Consider the following 25,315-nt stretch of genomic DNA (forward strand, 5'->3'; position numbering starts at 1 on the left):
CCCCCTCTCTTTTTATAACAGATGAAGCTGTTGTTTTACATAGAATATGTGGAAATAAATACAAATATGAGAATAAAGCCCCAGAATAAAGTATATCGTAATCATCCACCTTCTTCTTATGCTTTTTGGAACAAAATATGAGTGTTACAATTTAAATCAATGATATCTGAGAACGGGGACACACATGTTGGCAGGGGGCACGTATCTTGCAAAGTACTTTGTCCATGGCGCAACACTTGTTTCCACTGCCCTATGGCTTCCCAGCTGTCACTCAATATCGCAATGGCTGTCATTGGACTGCCTGGGCAGTGTTGAGGTAGCCTTCCACTAAACGCTAGACGCAAGATGAACTTTGAGAGAAAATTTTGATAACTTTTCTTACAATTTTGGCTGAAAACTGTGGTATTTTGGGATATGTGACCCTAGTCTAACATCAGCGATGCAACAAAAATGGCATACAGTTTTGAGCCAGATGTCAGCTTGGACGAGGAAAACGAAGACGTACATGGATCTGCAAGTGGATGCATCAGAATGGACTGGAGCAAGGAGGCCTGCAAATTATAGATTTTCCAGATGCATGTTTTTGTCTGCTCCTGATTTACCACAATTTAAATAAAGAAATACACAGAAACGCAGTTTTGAACATACTTTTCTTTCATCCGTCCATCCTGAAAAAAATGCTACAATAACACGTTAAAAACACCGAAAACACAATTTCCATTTGAGCAAGTCTTTAATATTTCTACACAAAAAAAACATGATGCTACTATAGATTTGTTTGTTAATACTTACACAAAATGACCTTATTTCACTTAAGGCAGAGAATGTGAATTTGGCTTATAAGTGTTGTGAAAGGATCATCATCTCATTGAAATGTCCCATTTGACTGATAACAGATAATGTTTCAAAATAATAATAAATATAATCAAAATCAAAATCATAATAATATATATGTCTCATAGTTTGAAATCATCTTGGAGATATTTGCTTTTTGAAAACACAATTATCAAAGAAAGTGAACAAATGTAAGATTAAAATTCAGATTGCAGATATTTCTATAATAATCTAGAAATAGTCCTGCTCTATCTTTATTTTTTTTAAGTGTACCAAACTGGCAAAACATATACATATATAAATAAAAAAAACTATCAGGAACTTAATTTCTGAACTTTTCTAGCAAATGAAGTTATGGTCCTTTCACTTTGACACTAGAGGGCAGCATTACCTCAATGTTGGCTATGAAAACTTTACATTAAAATCATTTTGAAAGCATAAAATGTTTAGTCTTAAACAGATTTGATCAAAAATACTTCAATGGAAATTGAGATTTTTGCATCTGCTTGTGAAAGTGATTTAAATCTGTGCAATGCTCCATAATAAACCAGATTTGATGTCTGATCCCAGAGCCAACAACCCATTGACAGTTGTCAAACACAACTATTGGTTATATGAAAAGTCTCTTTAAAGCCCAAATCATAGAGTTCAGATCTTTTAATCTCATATTGCCAAAACTGATTCTTCTTCTTTTTTTTTTGGACATCATGCTTGAGGATTCCAGAGTTTCCAAACTAGTCAAAAGCCCTCAACTTTTAGATTCCTCTTTATCTGGATGAGCAAGCAATAAAGGTTTGGAAGCAAACATACTCTTTATAAACAGACTGTAAAGTCAATATTTCAGAAAAATCTCATGACCTCACGTTTAGTATTTCACATCAGTTGTGGAACCGGTAAATGTTTAACATTCAAATATTGCTTTGTTGGGTGTTGAAGACGAGGAGTTATCAGAAAGCTAAGAAATAACATTTTATGTTTTCATGAAGTCACTGGAATCTGCAAATGCTTTTTGTGACAAAATTTCTAAAACACTTTAGTCCTAAAATAGATAATAGATATACAATAAATATAAACATCGCCATGCTACTCATTTAATAACACAATAATCTAATGAGTCTGAATTTTTATGCAATCATAGTTACTTTATGCGAAAATTTAAAGGTAGTGATGGAGGATCAACCATTTGAGCTACAACATCACAATATTCATCACATATTGCATATTCAGATATATTAATCCATCTTATTGTGTTATTTGCCACATAAGTCAAAATGCATTTCAAAATTGGCAAGCTCAAATAATGATTAAATAAATGTAAAAAAAAACATCTCTGATAAAGATGAGATTCTTCAACAGGTTTCAACATTATGATAATTAACTTATTAACTTCTATGGTATAAAGTTGATACATTTAAAGGCGAAAGGTGTTCAGTGGTTCCCTATCAAAATTTTCATGTTTTCAATCACAGAAGCAGAATCGTAAAAAATAACAGACCATTACACAACTAAAAATAATTCAGAATACACAAACTGCCATTGGATAAATATTAAATAGATTAAGATACTTGTCTTGTTCATTTATGAAAACACGAAAGTTCTATTTATTGTTTTTGTGTGTGTCTTATGAATGAGGAAAGCCATTATTCCATTATATATAGTCTATTATATTTTATATACCTTTAATAATAGTTTACTAAAATAATCCAGGAACATATTAGCTTGTATTCTTATTAAGACAGCTGTCAAGTTGAATGTATGTGCTTAAATTGCTTAAAAGTTTTAATAAATCAAAGGCTTTCAAATAACTTTAATCATGTTTTTTTGTTTTGGGGGTTGATAATTTTGGAGCCTTTTTAATTCTTGTAAAAAAAACTGTAAAAAGATAGAAACCGTTTGGATAAAACCTCACATATATATCATGGCTTCATGTAAAATTGATAAATTGTTTTGGAATAAGCTATTTTTGTATATGGGACAGATCAAACGTCACACACTTTAACCACTAGATGGCGTCTTTTCTTTCTACATTATAAATTTGTTTTGTTTTAAGGCCTCTTTTCGTTTTTAATCTTCTTAGTTTGACTGGTTGTTCCTACACAATTGCTTACTCTCATTTAAATTATTTTAGTAAAAGGTGAAATGTATATATATATTTATATTTTCAGGCTGGAATCAAAGAGCATGTTTGTTATTGGTTGTTGTCAAAGGAAGAGTCAGCCAATTAAAACGAGGCGAAGAGCGGACGTCCACCTGTTGAGCGGCTTGTGAGTAAACTTAGTTTCTTTTCAGCCTTGAGTTTAACCGGTTCAATTAAAGCTTTAAATATCAGAGGTTTAAAAAACATTTTAACACAGTTAGGTATTTCCACTTAGCTTAATGTTTTGGTCGTCGTCATTGCGGGGGTTTCAGGAGCCTTCTTCCAGGTGAGCTGATGCCTTTAAGGACGTGGGAACATTTTGTGCTCACAGATTCACTTTAGACTTTTAGCCAGTTTAAAGCTAAAACTTTTATGCGCAAATTTAGAAACCAGTGAGAGTTATTATTATAGACTACACATTACTAATATTAAAATGAGATAAAAGTCTAATTACAATATATACGGCGTGTTATAAATATTTGGATGTAGTAAGGCGGATTTTACAATGGGACAAATTTGTCCCTTCTTGCTCACCGTAATATTCCAGAAAAATCACCCTTATTTTAATAATTTTGAACTAATTCTTTCAGATTAAATCAACTTAATTTAAATCCTAATAATTTCTCATTTTATATGTATTATTCAAGTTTTTAATGAATATAATAGAATATTAAAGTAATACAAATTATTAAATGAGTCCTGCGAAAACTCACCACTTAAAACACGTGCAAATATTCATCAAACATATAAGATAGTCCTGTACACAGCATGCTAGTGTATTGCTTTTCATGCTTTTGTTAAGATGACATTTGTGCCACTTAAGAGATATTTTGCATAAAAAATGAATGCTAACCTTGAATGACGGTGAGCAGAATAGGAGGAAGTAAATATATAAAGGTTTTGTTCAACAACAGTAGCTTCACCAAATTAGTTTAAAAGTTTAAACTTTTACTTGGAAAAAAGTCTGGTTGTAGCAATGCCTCTTTTGCAATGTATATGATCACTTCCTTTTCTGATATTGTTTGTTTTGCATCAGATTGTGAGATAATGATTCCCAGCCCTGCAGCTGAGCTGAGTGTGTCCCTGTGTGAACTGGGCGTGAGCTGCAAAACTATCAGATACAGCTGCCAGAGGCCACTTTAAGCCTGAAAAAAATAAAAACTGTCAGGGTTTTTTTAGCCTATATATATTAATATGTCTTTAAAATGAAGCTTGACTGAATAAATGATGCTCTATTCCTGCGCTGGTTGGTTGAAAGTAAAAAATATAGCTAAGTTTCATTTGAAAATCTACTTTTGCAACTTTACAGCTCAGCTGTAACTATATTTGTCCTCAGTTCTCTCACAAGCACAGGGACAAGGGAGGCGAGGGCTGGAGAGCAGCCAAAAGAGGCCAGCCCGTCGTACAGCTGAAACTTTTACAAGCAGGAAGAGACACGCTGAACGATCGCAGAAGAGAAAAGTCAGACTAATAAGTCAGTCCTTTTTGCTTCTACTATCCGCCTCTCCTCCGGTGAGTGTCCTCGTTTTTTAAAAGTTTAAATCAGTAGTGTACGTACACACCTTTGTTGGGAAGGGGTAAATGTAGGGCTTGAGGACGGGAGGGGAGTGGACAGGGGAGGGAAAGGAGGAGGGGGTGGGACTTTGGGTTCAGAGGGTTCAGCTGAGGAGAGAAATAAATTCATAAACAACAAAGGAGACGTGACGTCAGATTGAGGGGCTGTCTAACCTGCTGGCTAAATCCAAGCCCGAGCAGAAAAATCTGACTCCTCACAGCACGTGTGTTTGCTTGAGTGTGTGTTTGTGTGCATTGTCCTGTTTTTGAGTTAGTGGCTGAAACACTGCAGCAGCTGCACTAAAGAAATACTTCAGTGCCAAAAGTTTAAAATTTTTTGATTTCCTTTCTTTTTTTTCAAACCGTATATAAGATAGCTCTGATTGGTCGGCTCACCAGCTCAAACACCAATGGTTGTCGATGCTAGCCGACTTGGAAGGACTCTGCCAGTTATGAGCAGATGGATTCATCCCTTTTTTTTTTTTTTTTTTTTTAATGAACAAGGTCATCTGGAGGCTGCAACTTTGCTGATTAAGAAGCATCGCCGTTCATCTTTGCTGCTAAAGCTCAAAGGTTGGCCTGGGATGGATGCCAAAAGCGGAAAAAAAAAAAAAAGTTATGATCTCTGAAATACCCCGGTAGCTGAACTCCCTCCAACTCCTCCTACTCAGTGGAGCTGATGTTATCGTCCAACTGAATGAGAGCCAGAGAACGTCAGGCGGAACAGAGATGTCAGAGAAGACAGCCACTCTGATGGGACGCTTTTATTGGAGGGACCTCTTGGATCTGAAAGCAGTTCCTGATCTTGCGTGGTGAGATAAAACAACATGGCAGAAGAGCCAGGAACCTGCTTGTCTCTCCGCGGCTGTCTGTTGCTGCAGGGGTGGAGGACACGGCGAGAGGTGTGTTGAGGACGTTCTTCATGCTCTCAGCTGCTGCTTCATTGCTTGTGTCACCAAGTCTGTTTCGTGACATTTTTCGCTTCCTCTCATTTTTTTTTTGTCTGTCTGTGGCACTCTGTCTTTCTTAGCTCCTCCCACTTCTGTTCCTCCTCTCTACAGCGTGTTCCTCCCTTCCTGGTTGTGTGTCTCCCTCCTCCCTTCCCTTTTCTCCCCTTCCCTTCTTGGCAGCGGTGCCAAAGTGGGCTGGCAGAGCGAGGCAAGCAGAGCAGAGGGCGATCTAAAGGCTGGCAAATTGTTCACGTGTAGGTTGGAGCTGCCCTCTGTCTGTGTGTTTGCGGGTTTGACTCTGCCTGTGTCACAGGAAGCAGTGTGCGATTTGGAGCTGTGCGTTTTCGTTTGTGTTGGACATTATGAGTGTGCTGCATGTGAGCAGACGTCCCTCTGTCACCCTGTGGATGGGCAGACGCTTTCACGCCTGTAGGAGGGGATTGTGGGAAGGGGGTGTAGCTCTCAGAGGGTGTGCTCTACTCCTCTCGTTTCCCTTCTTCCCGCCACCACGGCCCTCTTCTCCTTCAGTTCTCCAGCCCAGCCCGCCGCACACGTACAGACTTCAGGTACTGCTCTCTTTTTCGTCCTCTTCCCATCATCTGATCTTTCTCCTGTTGTTCCTCTTGCTCCCAATCTCTGTCCTTCATCTTCCTCCGGGAAACGTGTGTGCCGCTGCTGGTTGCCACGCCACACTCGGCCCATCGCCATTTTGGTTTAATGGACACACCAGGAGAAACTTTTCTAAAGCAGAGTTACTCTGCGGATCATCGGCATCCTCCCGACTTTCTGTATCTCCTCTTTCTTTACCCGTCTGGGGCATCAAATTCTGTTTGGGTGGAGGGTTGGACAACCTGTGTCTTCTTTTTTTGTTTTGTTTTTTGTACTGAACAGGTGTCTCTTCAAGACTGGCATGGAGAAAAACAGACACTTTAAGTGACTTTCCGATCCACAGAGTCGTCTTAGATAAAGTGCTGTTGTTGTCAGATCAGGTCAGTGAAAGTTTAGCCACAAACCAGCGAGCTGAAGAGTCCCACAAACAGGAGGACTGATGCTAGTCACGTCTCTTTTAATGCGACACGTCGATTACAATAAAAAGACGATGTTCCAGCTATTTTCATTTTTGTTTGCAAGTCTCTGCAGAAACTTAGATGAAAGGCAGTTGTTTGACAAGACAAACGTGTGTTAAGTTTTATGTTTCTGCATGTAGGGGTGTGGCACTTTGGTTTAAGGTGCTAATGTCTGGAATATTAAGTCATAAAGCAGTGAGTGAGGGACAGTGCACTTCGGACAAAACTTGGGCATAAAACACGGCGATTCTAAACTACAGATTGTTAAAAAAAAAACAAGAACAAAAGCGCTCATGTTTGCTGCATTTTTATATATATACCGCTGACAGTAAATTTGTATTCTAACCAATTTTAAAAGACTGTGATAAAACAAGGACACGGTTCGTCTTCACCTGCATTCCTGATAAAAGCCGCTTTCTGCAGAAGAGTGAGCAGTCTCAGAAGAACCACACGAAATTCCAATGCTGTTTCATTCCATATTTAGAATTATGTTAGGATAACATTGCTACTTTTAGGAGCTTGTTGTCTTATTGTTTCTCAGTCTAAATAAGGGTTGGTGTTAAGATGGCGCCTACATGCCACGTGTAAACACGAGCAGACCCTCTCTGCGTACCCCTTAAGATTACTGGGCATGCTGCTGCCAGTTCCTCTTTATCTGCCTGTTGTTTCCGACTGCTCCGTTTGGACATTTGGGGACTGTTCAAAAGCATAAAAATGTGCACCTTTACAAAATAAACCCCCCTTAGTAATGCTACAACAACGATAGCAATAAAATGATAAAGGAAGCAGGAGAAAAATAGAGAGAACAAGAGTTACTGTCGAGGGAAAGAGAGAGGTAGGAGTGGGAGAGCTCTTTCCCCGCCCCTCTCTTATCCTCAGATGAACTTATCGAGTTGCCTCATAATGCTTCTGCGCGTTTTTTTTTTCCCCTCCTCAAGGCAGTCAGGCTAACTTCCTGCATTCGGCTTCGGCACAGATGATTGGTTGATATCTCGGCTGACCGTGTGCAGTTTGCAGCAAAGCAACAGGAAGTTTCTCTTCACACGCAGGAAGCTGCAGCTGTGTTATCCTGAAGCACACTACACTGCTCTCTTTCTCTCACACATACTGTAACACAAAACAGCAGTATGTATGCCTGCATGCTGTATGCATGAAGCATGTAGTGACATAGAAACATTTAAATCCATTGTAACTGCATACCCTCTTACTTTTTTTAGCCTTTCCATTAAATAAAATGCAATATAATATTTTTTAAATATGTATATTTTTATTTCGAATATTACTTAAAAATACAATAAATAACAGCTGGGCTGTTTTAATGTACGTTAATCAATGCTCTAAATCAGCCCAAAAGCATGTGGCCTACAGGTGAAGGATGTGCACTGTTGTGGTTGTGTAAGTGATCACATATGGCGGCACTTCCATGTGTACATGTAAAACGTGACTGTAAGCTGCGTGTCGGTTTTGCCTTGTTAATGAGAACATCAGACCATCAGAGCCGGCGCCAAGCCAAGAGGGCTGGGGAGGATCGACACCCGTGTCCTTCATCTCTTAATGTAGGAGTAGGGCATTTCTCAGGTGGGGGAGGGAGTGAATTTAGAGGATCAGAAAAAAAAAGAAGAAAGAAACTCGCATGAATACGACGAGACATTTGTTTGGATCTTTGTCAGTTTGATATTTCTTAATTCTATCATCAATTGTGTGGCATACTTCCTCTTCCCCATTGTTTTTCCCCCTCCTGTTTTTTTTTTCCCTTTACTACCTCCTTACTGCCTTATTGAAATTCTGCCTGGCACACAGACACTGGCCACTCCTGGCACAAAGCTGAGACAGAAGGAGAGAACACACAAATGCACAAGAACCTGTACCAGTTTCCCTCCTTTGTGGCTCCTGTGCCAAGCATTCATCCTGTGTCGCTGACGAAGAGAACCCACTAGGTATTTTCCTGCCTCTGCTTCCTACGATAATCCGTCCAAATTTGAGGAGTTTTTTTTCTGGCAGCCATGGAGAACGTGTGTATGTTTTGGCTTTTGATTTCTCTAAGATATAAAGGAGACGTCTAATAGGTATCACAAAAAAATGCCAGTTTTTCATCTTTAGTTTTCCTTTTTGTTATATACTTTTTTTTTGGCACCACAAAAATGTTGGTTTTAAACTTGTAAAAAACAATTATATTTTACTTTAAATATCTATTTTATTTGCCATTTGATTGGGAAACATCAACCAGGAATGTATGCGATGAGCTTTCCCTCGAAGTCAACATTTAAGCATCTTTTTTTTTTTTTTTTTTACTTTTATCTACCTCAGAACAAATATGCATTATTATTCTGTATTTATATAAATTTAACTACAGAAAAACATACTTAGTTGGACTTAATATGGGAGTAGAGGCTCTGTTTTCCTTGGCCTTTGTAACTCAAAGTTGTCACCAACGTTTCCACATATTTCTGTTTTGACAGTGCGCAGATGGTTTGATGATTGAATGAGATTTACTCAGCGGCTTGAATTTCTTTCGTTTCTCTTTTTAGGGATCCTCTTTGCCGTCCCTCAGGCTTGAAGAGCATTTATTTTGTAGCTGCTGACAAAGAAAACGACTTGGCCCAGCTGAGCCATACACGCCCCTTTTATGTGGTCTGGAAAATGCCCCCAGTGTCAGGCAGCAGGGCTCAGCGGAGCTCACATGACTGACAAAAAAAGCATTAAAAATATTAATTAACTTACAAGCATTTCATGTTTTTAGTCTTATATTTACCCGGTTCATGTTTGCCCCTAAATCTTCGTCAGTTTGACCCGTATTCCTGCGAACTCACATCGCAGCCAGTCGCTTGTCTCGCCTTCCAAACACAGTTCCATTCATGGGATGTGTCTTGGCGACCAAACAGGGCTCATAGATCTGTCACTGGCACAGTGGTATAGGTGGGCATGGTGCCAGCACTCCCCCACCCCACTCTGTCTGTCTGGGTTTCTGTAATCAGCCTAGTGAGGGTTACTGCATGCTAACTACAACCCAGTCTCGGGGGTCATGGCTGTATACTAATGTATGCAAGTAGTGCACACTCTAGCCCATTCTCTGTCCCTCTGTGGCCCAGGCCTGGCATTCAGGCTGCTACTCATTAACCTTTCAGTTGCTGCTGTGTTAACCTATTGGCACATTTCAGCCCTAATCCCATGTTTAGTTGTAATTTAGCAGCTCATGACAGGCAGAAATGGCTGTATGGAGAGTTATGCAGAGAGATAACATCTGGATTGTCAAGGAGAACTGTATGCAGCCATGTTTTCACTCGTACGATTAAAAAAAAACATTTGTTTTGCTCTGCTTCAGTACTCGTGATCCACTATGACATCTGGGTATATTGACTTCGTCTCAGGCATTGGCACAAGATCGACTCTCCATAACTCATGATGCAACAGCTGCTCTTTTTTTTCATGAGGCAGCAGACTTGCAAGAAAAAAAATACTATGAAAAGGTGGACCTCTTGGAGTTTTTAAATTGACCTGAAATGGCGGACACGCAGGACGCCATTTTGTGCTTCCCTGTTCTGTTTTGGGGGGCAGAATCCCAGCTTTGTGTTCAATCAGAGGCAGCTGGTGGAAGCCATATTTGCAGGGATCTGTGTGTGTACCTCCGCCTGAGGAGCAGCAGCCAGCCTACACAGGGATAACCCATTGGAATGAGCTCAGTTTTTGGCAAAAACGGAACAGGATTCCTGGCACGCAGTCGAACAGCTCCCTTTTTTTTTTTTTACTTTCGACCACATGCCAGAATCTCAGGAAGCCAGTGAGTTGTTTGTTGGGCTTTCACACATTTGTACTCCCACTTTCTGATGTCGGCTTACCGTTAAAATATTTGGCTGCGATTTGTCCTGACGGAAGCCACTTCCAAAAGCTGGGCAGATCAGCGAAAACATGCAAATTAGCGAGGGTCGTTCATGATGAGTGTTTGTCTAAATCTTGGCAGCTGAAGACTTGTTGTCAAGACACACAAACGCTTTTAGGCAGAAGTAATGTTTTTTTTTTACACTTCAGAGGTAATACATAGAGATAAAACACAAACCTGTTTTTGCAAAGAATAAACTAAAATACCTCATTCAGGTAATTTTTTTTATGTCAGTATAAATTTTGAAGAAGCTAAACACATTTTTTCTCTTTTTTTCTCTGTTATCACTACAGGAGAGATCCTATTGTGGATGCTTGATGCTGAAGCAGCATGGATGCTGTCCTTGGGGCTGAGGTAGTAGATTGAATAGTTGTGGGGTTTTCCGACCTCTTTCTTCAACTAACTATCCAATCTACTGTCTTTCCCAAGGAGGCAGCTGAGTCAGCCTCTCGGACGATCATCATCTCAAGAGTGCCAATCATGCAGCTCAATCTAAAAAACACACATGCAACAGTTAGCAGAAAGAATTGTTTGAATATGCTTTTTTTCTTTTCTTTATCACATTTCTCCTGCTGGCTTGGATTCCTGTTGGACTCTGTCAGGGTGAGGTAGTAGGTTGTATAGTTTGGTGGGTGGGACTCCGCCCTTCTCAGGTGATAACTATACAGTCTATTGCCTTCCCTGAGGAGCTCGCTATTCACGCATGGATTTTTGTCCTAACATCTCAGCACATTATGGACTGCAAATGTTTGAATTAAAGGATGGACTTTAAATAATATTAAATAAATGATCACTTGCCCCAAACTAATTGTCCAAAACTTTGTAAACAGCATGTTGATCTACTGTCACACACTGAAATTCTGATTTATGCTGAACTCAACTGTTGTTTTTCTTAGTATTTAGCTCCATCTAGTGGCATGTAAAGAAACTGCTTCAACTTCACAAAAGTTTCGGAAAATAAAATGTTGCAAACCGGAGAGTTTGGGTTATATAAGTCAAATCTCTGTTGGGTTCCAGTGTTGTTTCTTAGCTGCAATAAAATCTGAAATGTTTTTTGAAACTTTTCTTTCAGGAAAACATATTCTGTTAAACTTCAAACTCACCCCCCATAAATACAAACATGGGTTAGCTTCCTGTTAGTTATCACGAGAGGCATTTTCATATTTGACTGCAGGCCTGCAGGATCTTATGTACAATCCTGGACCACAGAATGGGCTCCTGATAATGGATGGTATGGAAGAATACGTGGAAAATGTAAATTTGCCGTGAATGTTTGGATGAACTCAGACCTGCTAACATCCCATGTAAGACAATGCATTACATGGAATTAAACAAATGCTGATTTAAAAAAAAAACAAAAATGTCACGCTGTATGAAAATACTCTTTATCTCTTAGTCAAAGCATGGACTAGGAGAGAAAAGGGACCTTAGATGTGGAAAAGATGGTTTATCAGTCACAGAGGAATCCAAAAGCATGAAGACAATGAGGCAGTAAAGCTCTTGTTTCAGAGCAGCTATTCCCCCGACGTGTCTGCAACCTTATGGACAGGAAGTATAAAAAAGAAAACAAAGAAAAAGTTGGCGAGATGAGGTTTACCAGACAATGGGTTGTAATTTTACTATCAGATAATATAATGAAAGTATGAAAGAATCCAGTACAGTAGCCACCAGGATGTGGTCAGGAATGAGTATCTGAAAACAAAAATAAAGGAATTTCTTTTCCTGAAAAATGTAAAAGTAAATCACAGCGTCATTGTGTATTTTGAAATCTGCAGCAGTCAAAGTGTGTACTTGAAGTTATTTGTCCACAGATTTAACCAGAGTCGTCAACGAGGGCCATGTGTCCCAACAAATACATGAAAGATGGGTCAGTCTGACCCAGCAGCTCACTCAGGGATGCACCATTCATGAAGACGTCCGCCACCACCAACCAGGAAGAAGAAAATCGGCTCCAGAGAAAACTATTAGCGTACACCAGAAATATGTCTTCAAACATCAATTCTCTCTTATAACAATAAGTCACCTAACAGTGTTGAGCGGTCACTGCAGGCAAGGAAAAAAAGGTACTTTTTATTTTTGGTACACTGATGGAATGATTTCAGAAGCGACTGGAGCATGTTGATGTTTTTCAAATTAACAGAAAAAAAACTATTATACGAAAGAATGTGGATGCTTGCGCACACAGGAATGGTTTTAATTAAGAACTCTTATGTATCACTGAGGGATTCATGCACAAATATCCTATCCAGACTGTTGTATAAGGAACGATTTATAATAGTGTTTAAAAAATAGTTTACAATGCATTAAATATTCTAAAATTTTAACAACATGCCATCACAATGCAACAGTGTGCTGAGTTGCAGAGCGTGATCCTGTACTTTTTAACTTTATGTAAACGCACCTGCCTGTTATGTAACTAAGGAAATGACTAAAGTTACTAAAGGTTCCCCAATTAAGTCATAAAAATAGGCCAATACTCAGCATTGGGTCATGTTCTGTGAATGAGGAATCTTTACCACATCTATTTATGTATGAATCAAATTAAGATCTTAATGGATCCTTGTTCCTGCAGAAAAAAAGGCCAGCTATAGACAAGGTTTTCTGAAAATAATTTAAATTTTATTTAATCTAGAAAATACGTCTTAGAAAAAAAAAAAAAAAAACATTTTTACAGCTTCACTTATAGAAGTCTAAAAAGCTCAATCTATTTACTTTACAAAACATTAGAAAAAAGCTTTTATTTTTAGTCAAAGGTTCAAGTTCTACTTATAAAGTAGATTTTACAATATAATCTTTTAGATTCATTGATTTCTCTTTCTACCATTTCCATCATGAGACTTCTGCTTTTTCTTAAGTCTATTAGAGTTCTTCAAAAACTTATTTTTGTTGCTTTCGATTTTTTTAAATACTCAGTATTCATTTGTCCAAATATTCCTTAAATAAGGAATATGCAGTGAAAGGTTCAAAGGCATTTCCAGCTTGTCCTTTCTCGATGACTGTCTACAGTGTGTTGGAGTTTCCTTGTAGACCTCTCAGTGTCTTCTCATCGAATCGGTAAGTGAGCTTCCTTTTCACTTTGTGAATTTCTCCCGTGCGGGAGTAGTTCCTCAGTGCTCGTGCCATCTTCTGGTAGGTCATGGTCTTGCGGTTTCCTTTCCTCCGCCCCCAGAGCTGTGCTAGGCTTTCCTTGTTTTGGGAGGAGAACTGAAAGGTCCCGGAGGAGGACTGGACCCACCAGATGCAGCTCCTCATGGAGGGTGTCTGGAGCATCTCAAACAGGAACTGGAACAGGCGCTCCTTCCTCTTTCCTGCAAAAGAGGAATTAGACACACATCAAAATTGAGGTGACCACTGTTTTTGTGTCCATGTGATAGGGAAGTTTGTAAAATTATTGACATTTACTTGCATGAGTTATGCTCTTAAAGTGAGGGTAAAATGTATTTTTGCTTACCTGACAGTGGCACAAGAGGTAAGGAGTTTCTGCTTTTTCTGTCCCTGCTGTCAGAAGGTGGTGAAGGGGAATCCTGGTAATCTTGATACTGGGAGCTACTGGATTGGGAATCGGAGTCGATGTATGCAGGAGCCTCGTATGAGTACGCAATACGTTCCTAAATAAACGCCACATGAAAACGGATGCAATTGTTTTTAAGGAATTCTCTGAAACAATAAGACAGATGTAAAAGAACATAAATCTCAAATATATATTGAGTACTTTAACTCACCCACTGGTTGTTATGAGGACTAGGCCATGCTGGATGGGGTGCGAGTCTTTTGTATTCCTCGATGGGAGCGTGAGCGCCGTAGTGCCACTCATAAGCATGCTGACCTGACCAGCTGTTCTCTGTGGACGAAAACCAACCCACTCAGAAAATTCAGACATGATTTGTTCCACTTTTTGTGCAGTTCTTGTCTTTACCTATGATCCTAGAGTCCTGGTGGGCATGTGCTTGCTGCCCCATGGTGGTCATAGACGATGTCGATGTGTGAGCAGGCTGGATCTCAAGCAGGTTCTCCTGGAGGTACTCCTCTATAACTTCTAAGTCCACCTCAGGGCACGTGGAGGGAGCCGCTCCGCTCCAGGCCCCACGGCCTCCACTCAGTTTGATCTCAGCGCCGTAAGTCATCTGACAGACAAAAAAAAGCTGCTTTCAGCAGGATCTTTGTGTGTGTGTGTAATGAAGATTTTGTGTTCTTCTTTATCTCTCTCTTCATCTATTGTCAGCAACAACCTCAAGTGCTATCAGTCTAAGCACCTGCTTTTCTGTTTATGTGAAGTCCATCGTTGGCTGACACAGATTCATTAACTCAGCATGAGTTTTGCTTTTTTTACAAAAAAAAAAAAAAAGTTCTGAACATGAACATGTGCTTAAATCCTCCAAATCTGCCTCAGGGTTAATAAAAGTGGCAACAAAAAAACAAGCCGCCTCTAATGTGTGCTTTAGTTTGACTAACAAATGTATGCAAGTATTTGTGTTTTCATCTGCATAGATAACATTCATGTGACGGAGAAAAACCACTGAGCTCCAGCAAACAACTGCAGCACTATCGGCGTCCACACATCTGTGTACACATTTCAAACCACAATAGCAGCATCACAAACACATTTAGCCTACTAAAAAACACACATGTCACACACTCACCGTCTCCATTTCTGTCAACATCCTTCAAGAAGAGCCTGAAAAGAAAAAGAGCATCCTTCAAACACCAAATCTAAAAGCCTAAATAGAGAAGTGAAAGACATTTTTGCAAAGAACTGCAGAAACGGTATTGTTTAAGTCAAAAGCAAAAACACAAAAAAGGAAGAAAAACAAGTAAATCCAAAAAAAGGGCTTCTGTACCTCAATAGGTCTAAAATCCTGTGTTGGATACTCTGAAGTGCAACACGTTCACCTGGATGTTCCTGCACCTGGATACCATCTCTTAAGTATTCATGCACACACCCTCCTTCCCTCCTATTGGTTGATCAATGATGGGAGGGTAATTCTGGCTATCTGTTCATCTAATATCATTTTATTTTCTTAAGCTGACTGTGAAATCCCACAATTTTGACAGAATTTAAGGACCCACTTTATATTCCTATCTATTCATTTTATTCAAATAATTCCGTTTTTTTCCAAATGATATTTTATCTGCTGGAAATGAGAGAGTGTGGTTTCAAGTGTGGTTTCTCTATCACTGCATAAGCCACAGACAGTGGAATCTATTAATCTTAGTGTGAATGTGATCTATGCTTTAAACGAATATGTACATTTTATATTTATGTTTTCAGTTTGATTCTCACAACTTATTTGTTAAATTAAAAGCACCTAAAAGCTCACCAAAAGGCTTTTTTATTCTGTTAACAGGGTAAATTTGGCTTACTTACAGTCCAAAGCTTTATTTGTTTTACAATGATATATTGGTGTGTGACAATTTCAAACACTTCTAAGAGGTGTTTGTGTTTTATTGGAGAGAAAATATTGCACAAGACAAAATGAGGACAGTGTTTTTACTGACCTTGCCTTTAAGGTGGCCACAATTTAATGACTTTCCATGGCGCATGAACGCACAGATACACAATCCCTTGCTTGTAATAGATAACAATTAAAAAAAATGTAATAAGGTGTTGGAACATTTACTGCATTTACAGCAGACTAGAACATTTACTTTTTGTTTTCTGCAACAGTATATTGACTTGTGAATCAAATTCACCCGTTTTTTTTCATACATTTTTACTCTTGATTGACATTTATATACAAAAAAGGTACTGTAGTATATTTTAGTGGGCTATTTTAAAACCACATATCAATTCTAAACAGTGTTTTTGGACATCTAGGCATCAACTTCCCATATTCCTCCAAAATGTGATCGACAAAATGACATCTGTGGAGAATTGCATCACACTCTATACACATCAATAAAAGTTCACGCTCTACATTGTGTCTCTTTGTTGACTGCCTTCCTTTTTTGTGCTGTTGTCATATCAGACGTGGATTCCAGCAAACAATCAACACGGCAGTATGTCTGTTTTGTAGGCGGTGTGTGGCTGAGGGGTTTCCCCAACCAAACCCAACGAACGGACAGACCCAAAGAGCTTGTTGTGTAAGCAGAATCCCCAGCAGCTCCGGCAATGGAAAACAATCTGTCGCTTCTCATACTTGGAGTGGAATGAGGTGCCAAAATAGTATAATAAATCTATAGTAATATGATTTTTTGGGACATTTATACAGAAATTAAAAATAAAGAAAACAGGTTGCACCACTTTTTACTTTTTTTAAAATTAGTATGTTTTCCTGCAGTTAAAACCAGAAAAAAATGTCTTACTTTGTTGGATCTTATGAGATCAATCCCTTGCATGCATTAGCTATTAGGGCTGGGCGATACTGAGCATTTGGGTATCGATCCGATACTGGTCAATATCGCCGATATCGATACCAATACTGATATTTTTCGTAAATCTTGTGTGGCATGAATCTGAAAATCTCAGTTGTTTTAATCAACATGAATGTTTTTCTTTTATTGTTTCCCTTCTTAAAATTACTAAATAAACATAAAAACAGAATTAGGATAATAGTTTCAATTAAATAGAAAATAGTTGATTAAAAGCTGGGTCCTTTTTACAGATACAGAAAAGTTTCAAACAAGAGTAGAAATATTGATATTTGTGGGCCGGTATCGATCCGATACCAATATCAACTTCAGATCGATACTATCGATATTTTGGATCAATCTGCCCGGATCTATTAGTGATTCCTCAAAGACTAGATAGATAGATATTCAGGTCAGCCGCAAACTGTAAATTCATGTAGGATCAGAGACGTGTTGTGATCAGACTGACCATGTTATTGTATTTCTGGGAAAACCATCCTTTGCTGAAGCACTTAAATGGTTGTAGGTTCATTTTTATTTATCCTAAAATAAAAAAAGAACAAATAACTAATAAAAATGTAATAAATCAAATTGTGTGGCCTGTTATAATAAATCTTAGTTGACGCACCAGTGTTCTATGACCTCATTTGACACATGATATATGACATGTTTTATACCCAGGTCATCATTTTGTAATAAAAAAGCATTTACAGGAAAGAGATGAATAGCTTTCCTCTTTTAGTGTAAAAATTCTGTGTAAACATTTAAATGATGCTAAAATGATTAATGACAGGATGTAGGTTGGAAACCAGAGTTCCCCAAACACTTCTAAATGTGTGTGTTATGAACTATATTGTAGTTTTCTTTGTACTGTAGACTTCAGAGCTTAAATAAAATCTGCCAATGCCATGTACAATCAGATATTTGAATGCATATGGATGGGATGATGCATATGTTTCCCAGTGGGTGTAATGGGTTTATTCCAGTGTGGGTTCCCTAGGCAACACCCTTCCTGGTGTAAAACTGTCTGTCAAATCAAATGTGCGGCTCAGTGACAGCAAGTTCGCTATGGCGACCCCTGAAAACAACACGGTAAAACGGGGCGATATTCAGATGTTTTTATAGAAAACAAGAATTAGTCAAAAACGGTCTAAAAAGAAAATATGTAGATGCCCGAGTGTATCCTTTCTACCCCTATCTGACAGGGTGACTACTTTCCAGATGTATGTGCAGATAGACTGTCACACACTTTGAATTATCACTGCCTCTAGGCAGGTTCCTATAACTCTTTGTTTTTGTTTTGGCATGCCTTATGCTGAAACACACATGAAAGACTGCGCTGACATCCATGCATGTGCTACCTCTAGTTTGATGAAGCGGTCCGATTAGGAGTATTTGTTTTTCACTGCATGGCAGTTTACATGATGCTTAGCACAGCATTTTTTTTTCAAGTGAATCTGGAATATCTGTTCATGTATGTAGGGAAGCATCCTTCTATCAGGGGACTTTACTAAACTCCCGTAGTGACCAAGAATTTCTTTTGAATCCTTTGTGTATCAACACATATGCATGTGTTATTTAATAGTGGTCAGTTTTTTTTTTTTTTGGATTTCCAAAGTCATAAAGCCAATTCCCATTGGAATATTACCGTGGTTGCTCCTCCTATCAGTGTCGTAAATCCTTTATATGGGCTATTACTGGCAAACTTCACTGACACTAACACCAGAGCTGGATCATTACTGTTGTTTATAACTGTCATTGAGGTAACTATATGACACATTCATAATTTAAATATTTTGTGCACCAGGTTTATTTAATGGAAATACAGAAAAACAACCAAATTTACAGCTCTGTAACAAAAACTGGTTTTGTTTGGAGTTATTTGTGACATTTTGTCATGATTTGTGATTCCATTAGCTTTTAATGTGGATGCATGCACTAAATGTATTCATTTCTGTCAAATGGTGAGCAATATTACCATAGAGAATGATTTTTTTCCCCTTTTTTCCGAATTTCCATTGGTTTACTGTCACACTTTGCGCTCAAATGAAAGCCACTGTGTGCATTAGCAAAACAGTTTGCACAGAAGTAGATATTAGTCAGAATTTCATGGTGGGTTATCTCACTTCTCTCACCTGGCCCACAAAAAATGAGCAATGTCATAAAAACTAGAAGTCTTAAAGCAACATCACAGACCAGTTGGGATTGTATTAAATGCCAGACAAAAAAAGATAAGGCAGATATTAAAAAGATGAAGGCTGATGAGACAATCAGGTCAAGACAAAATCATCGGCACACACAGAGAGTCAAACAAGAAGTCTCACACCAGAGAAGAATTTACCAAAATAAAATAGGAAGTTTAAGAGACAGAAAGCAAACATGGTTAAAAACAACTCATGAGTCTAATAAAGAACAAGGAACTAAAGCTAATCTTAAATGAACAGACAAGCGAAGCAAGTTGAGGGAGCTTATGAGTTTGTCACAACTGGCCTTACTGGCAGATGAGGGTTGTCTGTGGGGGAAAATGGGCAAACCTGTATGGTGGTCCACTCAAAGACGAACACCAATGAAAGATGTCTTTTTGGTGTTCTTAACATGTTCTGACATGACATATCATTATAACATTAAAACAAAATTAAGATTAAAACTGCTTTTCTGTGTATTTCTTTATTCTAAAATCAGGAGCAGACAAAAAAATGCTGTGTGAAAAAGCCTGTAGTTACAAATTACAATCGGCTATGTCTTAGTACAGGGGTGTCAAACTCAATCGCACAAGGGGCAAAATTTCAAACCACACCTGAGTTCATGGGCTGAACAGGATAAAAATGTATTGAACACTCTAAATCTACATTTTTAACATAATTATGAACTAAATATACAGCATTACCTGCAATAATTATAGTGTGAATGCTCTAAGCTGAATTTTGTCGCTGAAGGTGCTAGTGTTTATAGCTGAAGATGATGAAATTGATAGCAAAAAACGCTGTAGCTGATACCTCGGTAAAATATTAGCTAAATGCCAAATTATCCTAAAAAAAACTTTAAAAAAAAGCTAATTTAGCTAAAACAGCTAGCATGTAGCTGAAATATTAACTAAACTCCAAAATAGCCTAAAAAATTGTAGTAAATGCCAAAATAGTCCAAAAAGCGGGCATAATGCCAATTTTTAAACATTAAATTCATAACTTTTTAACATAAATATACATAATAAAAAACAACTTTCAAAATTTTACTCTCCATAAAATATATTTTGTCAAAAGTATACAAGTCACAAATAAGCGCAAAATAACATCAGGCCCTTAATAACATTAAAATAAAATGATCTGGAGGGCTGGATTTGGCCCCCGGACCTTGACTTTTACATGTGTCCTAGAAAACGACAAAGGTTTATGAAAATTTTGTCTAAAAACGACATAATAATAATTAAGATCACTGGGAATGTTTTTACAATGAGCAAAATATGATTGGAGTGAGACTTTAAACAGGACATAAGGGTAAATAAGGGTGAAGTTGGTGAGACGCAGACATGTCGTGCAGATTTTTAATAGTTTCAACCCAACGAAAGACAAAACAGAAGTCAAGTACAGTGGAACAGTGGCCTAACATTTTTATTAGCTCTTTTTACAAATGACTTTGAATTGACGTGGATGAATCTGTTTATAAATTATATAATCCATGTTTTTGTTGCTGAAAGGTCATATTTTGGCGTTTCCAACATATGCATACAATATCATTTAAATGATTGCTCCTCCTTGGTACATTTGATCACGTCTGTAAAACAAATTATCAGAATAAATCAGCATAGGATAGAGAGATCTCACTGGATGTGGATAACAGTGCCAGCTGGGGATTTAGAAGTTGCACTTCAGCAACAGTCTCATTTAAAGGTGTGGCAGCTGGAATTTGGGTCACAGATCAAAACCTAAAGACACTTAAACATTTAAATAACAAAAAAAAAAAAAAAAGGAAAAAAAAAGAAGACTCGATAAACGTGTTTGGGAAAACCCTGAGCTTTCAGGGAAACGGCTGACGGTTAGGACTCCTATAGCTCAGCTTGCACCTGGAAGAGTCAAACCCGTTGATAAGGCCAGACTCTGGACGCTTGCACACGGAGGCACACGCAGGCACAGGGGGCGGGGCAGCGATAACTGATATTTTACCACAACCTTAAAAGCTTTTGCCTGTCTGTCTGATCTGTGTCACTAGAAGAACCTTAACATTGTGTTTACTGAGTAGGAAAATCTGGTCTAAAAATAGATTAAAAACTCTGAGCTCCAAAAATAAACATGAGGAATTACATCAATTTGAACAAAAAACAATGCTGCTATCAGCAGTTTTGATCTAGCTGGGAGCTTTGCCATATCAATCGTGAACCAATAGAAATCCTTGTTCAGTTTCTAGCCCCAAGCGATGCATTTGCTGCAATTAATGTCTGTTTCAATCACATTTGCATAGTTGCTTTGTTGCTAAGCACCTGTAACTGCATCAGGTGAGTCAGACACGCTGCATTATCAGCACGCGCCTGTCGGAGAGTCCTGATGGTTAACGGTCACGGAATGGCAGGTGACTGTGAATGTACACGTATGCACAGAAAACGTTGTTGACCGCTGATGTGTTGGATTTGAGGCAATTATTACTATTGTGTTGAATCCTATCAACAATGCCATCAAATACTGATGAGTCAGGGTTTGTTTGTGAGTGCTGCTGATGTGGTGTGGCCATGTCCAGGTGTAGTAGGCTTACAGTTAAGCCCTAACTCCCTAGATTAGTGCATATACGCAAATCACCTGTACACATGCAGGTTACCTGGAATTCCCCCAACGACTGCATAAAAAGGCCTTCTTGTGGGAGTGCGTGTGTGTGTGTGTGTGTAAGGTGATCATTGACAGACTTGTTTATTTATAGAGGTTATCTTTCTATGAACTTGTCCTGGGGTGACAGAGGTTATTTAATAGACAGCCCTCAACACACTTTTGATGCATTAGCCTTGGATGCTAATTCCTAATGGAGCAAATGAATGGGACTTTGAAATTCCGTTTTTTTGCTCACACGCATAAGTGCGTTTATTAGCTGAGGACAGGTGAGAAAGGAGAGTCGTCTGACAAGTGAGGAGGCAGTTGGACATGCCATAGTGTTGACATGAGAGTTGTGAATCTGAATTATGGGAAAATATGCAAAACCTGAGGTTTGCGTTGCTGTCGCCACCCAACCTTCCAAATCCATGTGGCCAGTGAGGCCATTTTTTTGTACAAGGGCAAAAACTGTTTTTGCTTCTTTAACTTTTTTTTTTATTCCTATCGGTTATGATTTACCTTTTTTTCTTTTTTTCCTAACTTGCAAAAATGTGGTAATTTGACCACATTTTAAGAGCCTTGACGTGATTTTATAAAAAGCTTTTCCTTACATTTGCTCATAAGAAGTGCCACAATCAAATGGTCCTGCTTCTGGAGGATGATGTACATTACTCATCTGGGAATGCTGGAGATAAGGAATGGGACTGGGAACTGGTGGGACTTTGCATTCCCACGGAAAATTGTTTGTGTCCTCCAGCGGGCGGTCGAACAATCTGTAGTCCCAATAAACCCTCATAAATGACGGAGACGCGCATACAACTCCACCACTCTTATCAGAATAACATATAAACTTGAGTGCGAAGACTGCACATAAATCATCCGTTTTCACAGTGAGATAAGCGAGAGAGTCAAACTTAATGTTAGCATCGAGGATGAAATATGACATTTTTAAGAGATTTTTTAAAAGAAAAAAAAATTATGGTTTACTATTCTGAAATTGGTCCCTTTTATACTGAGGAAAGTCTACAAACCACACACACAGCTTGCAGTGATGCTGCACCCACAGCTTTACCATATGTTATTGTGCTAGAAGCCCACAAGAAGACAAAACAATGGCAGTATGTCATCTCACTGGCAACAACCCCTCATATTACATCTGAATATGACTGTAAATTAATCTTTAAAAAGGGTGAATGCACTCATATTCAAACAGTGTTGACATTATAGAACAAGGGTTTCTCTGTTAGTCGTTGTGCTGCATACCTGCTCGAAATAATGCAACACTCTTAGTCTGAAGTAGACCTTATTTTTTTCTTTTTTTTTGTCATGATCAACTTAATTTAAAAAAAAATGCTACTGGAAATAGTTTTTCTACAGGTATATTGTCTCTGTCTATTTTACCACACAATTATTGGAGAGCCTTGAGGAAGAAACCCAAACATAAAACACAAACTGTCAGTTAATAGTTACTGTGTGCTTAAAAACTTGTCTCACTGGTGCAGTGGAGCCTTTAAAAACCATTAAGGTACTGGTATTTAACTGAAAGTACATGCAAATTGTAGGCATTTTGATGGCAGTTTTTCTTTTGTTTTAAACCAGTTTTGAAGCTACTGAAACATTAATATATTACTTTAAATGGATTTAATGGACAAAATGTACATTCGGCAGGTCAAAAACTCTCTGCTCTGCTCCATTCGGATGCATCCACTAACAACTAGAGCCATGCATGTCTTTGTTTTCCTTGTTCGAGCTACAATCTGGCTCAAAATTTTACGTCTGGATAGCTCCAACATTCCTCGCCATTTTGTTGCACCGCTAACTTCAGCTTGGGGTGGTAAGAAGGTGTAAACTAGCAGGTGAGCTAATGATAGATGATGGGAAATGAGGACAGGCTAATGAACTCCTGCCGCTCTGTGGAAATGATGTTCTAGATAATGACAGTTTTTTTCATTTTGGCTAAAAACAGCATAATCATAATTAGGAGACCGCTAGAAACGCTTTTACAATAGGACAAAATATGATAGAAATGGGACTTTAAAGTGTTGTGATAAAAGGTGTTTCACTTTGGTAAACTGCTTCAATTTCTTTTAAATTATTATTATTTGCAGATATGCAGGTGTCTCTCTGTTGGACTGGAAATAAGGTTTAAATTAATAATAAAAAATGTGTCCATATCTACACACTAAATTGCAAAACAAAATGAAATAGTTCTGCACACACATTTCTGGAAAGTATTCTTTTGCTTAGAAAGGCCTTAGATTACAAATGCAAGAAAACGGTTGAAAACAATGGCTGTTAGAGAAGCAGCAAAGAATTAAAAAAAGAAAGTTATTCTAGAACTCGTCAAGCATATAAATTTACAAAAGCTTCATTGAAAATCAGTTCTGCTTTAGTGGAAAATGTTCATGGTAGGATAGAGTTAGTTGAAAGGCGGTTTATGAAGCAAATATGTGGAAGGACACTGATATTCAAATATTTTGATTAATTATGAGGACTGTTTGAACATGTGCATATGATGTATAGGATACTGAGGTGCAATATTCTTGGGTGCAACCTGCAGGATTTTGTCAGTACAACTAAGATTGTGGAACTAAACTTTTTTTTTTTTTTTTCAAAGATCCATTTATTTTACATTGAAAAAATTAGCTCATCTAATTCTATGTGTTGCCATAGAGAGCACAATAAATTATATTTTTAACAAACTTCCAGAGCTGCTTCATGATAGGAAATTTTAGTTATTTTATCAGTACAGAAGTCTCTGCAATTAACATGCAAGCTTTGACACTTATACGATGAAAATGATAAATGTCTAAATATATGAAAAGACCAGTGTTAAATCCATGAAATCTACATCCAGATGGGACTTTTGTAATAATTTCTGCAACTTTAGGAGAGTCCAACTGAGGTAGTGTGATTGTGTCAGCTTCTGTGTGTTTGGTGGTAATATGACAACAGATGACTGGCTTCCTCTTTCCACTGAAAAACCCAGGAGTCGTCAAAGGGACTACTGCAGTATTTATCACTTCTTGTTTGAAGAAATCCTCAAACACCAGCGTGAGGTCACTGGAATGAATAAAATGCCGGTTTGGCTTATGAAAAGCATGAGATTCAACTCCTGTGGTTTTAGGATTTTTGCTGTGAGTGCATTGAAGGAATTGTTATCTATTGGCTTTGGAAATGCAGAACACAGCATTTGCATAGGGATGTGACAATTGTTAGATATTAGACGGTGAGTCATAACTCTAAATTAGTTAAGATTTTCAGAGTGTAAATTGACTTTTTTTTTAAAAAACAAAGCGTGGCTAAAAATCAGTGAAAAAGCACTTGACTTTTGAAATGATCTGCTGGATTATAGAGTAGGAAATACATTTCTGATACTTTTGACAGTCAGTCATCCTATAATGTAAATTGCATTTCCTAAGAAAATAACCCTCTTGTTGTAGAGATTTAGTACTTTAGTGCAGTTCTAGTAGTTATTGAGCAGGTTTTTGCACATATCAGGAGGAATTTGTGTCCACTCTTCTTTGTAAAAAACTTCTAAATCACAAAGATTATGAGGCTGATTCTTGTTATCTCTGAGCTTCAGCTTCTTCTATAGGTTTTCAATAGGATTTAGGTCTGTAAAGTGGGTTTGCCATGCTTCATCAGCCATTCCTTGGCTGTATGTTTTTAGCCATTATTTTATTTGACCTGGAGTGGGAGGATAAACCCCTAGCAAAGGAACATCTCAGAGTAGAAAAAAAAAACAGTACAAT

General features: G+C 38.1%; 1 protein-coding gene and 1 long non-coding RNA gene across 3 annotated transcripts; one reads left to right on the plus strand and one right to left on the minus strand.

Annotated features, from left to right (window-relative positions):
- The first annotated feature begins 2,854 nt into the window (after positions 1-2,854).
- Positions 2,855-11,479, plus strand: LOC112159216. Of its 2 annotated transcripts, none has more exons than XR_004948182.1 (3): positions 2,855-3,257; positions 4,308-4,483; positions 5,030-11,479. It is a non-coding gene; the product is annotated as an uncharacterized LOC112159216 (long non-coding RNA). The 2 variants fall into 2 exon arrangements; XR_004948183.1 differs by having other exon boundaries at positions 2,855-3,098.
- Positions 11,480-13,384: 1,905 nt separating this feature from the next.
- On the minus strand, positions 13,385-15,320 carry LOC112159199 (transcription factor Spi-B-like). Its single transcript, XM_036212744.1, has 6 exons — positions 15,258-15,320; positions 15,060-15,094; positions 14,336-14,543; positions 14,142-14,260; positions 13,871-14,027; positions 13,385-13,727 (listed from the first exon to the last, which is right to left on the minus strand). Exons 2-6 carry the CDS (start codon positions 15,078-15,080, stop codon positions 13,420-13,422), a joined length of 813 nt encoding a protein of 270 aa, XP_036068637.1. The 5' UTR covers positions 15,081-15,094; positions 15,258-15,320; the 3' UTR covers positions 13,385-13,419.
- Positions 15,321-25,315: the final 9,995 nt, after the last annotated feature.

Source organism: Oryzias melastigma, linkage group LG7 (assembly GCF_002922805.2).
Source record: "Oryzias melastigma strain HK-1 linkage group LG7, ASM292280v2, whole genome shotgun sequence".
NCBI classification, from domain to species: Eukaryota; Metazoa; Chordata; class Actinopteri; order Beloniformes; family Adrianichthyidae; genus Oryzias; species Oryzias melastigma.

Bases quoted from the DNA above. Each gene is read 5' to 3' on its own strand.
- LOC112159199 (XM_036212744.1), bottom strand. From the start codon at position 15,080: ATGTTGACAGAAATGGAGACG. The intron at 14,544-15,059 runs GTGAGTGTGTGA...TTTGTCTGTCAG, and splicing joins TGTTGACAGAAATGGAGACG to ATGACTTACGGCGCTGAGAT. The intron at 14,261-14,335 runs GTAAAGACAAGA...TTTCGTCCACAG, and splicing joins CCAGGACTCTAGGATCATAG to AGAACAGCTGGTCAGGTCAG.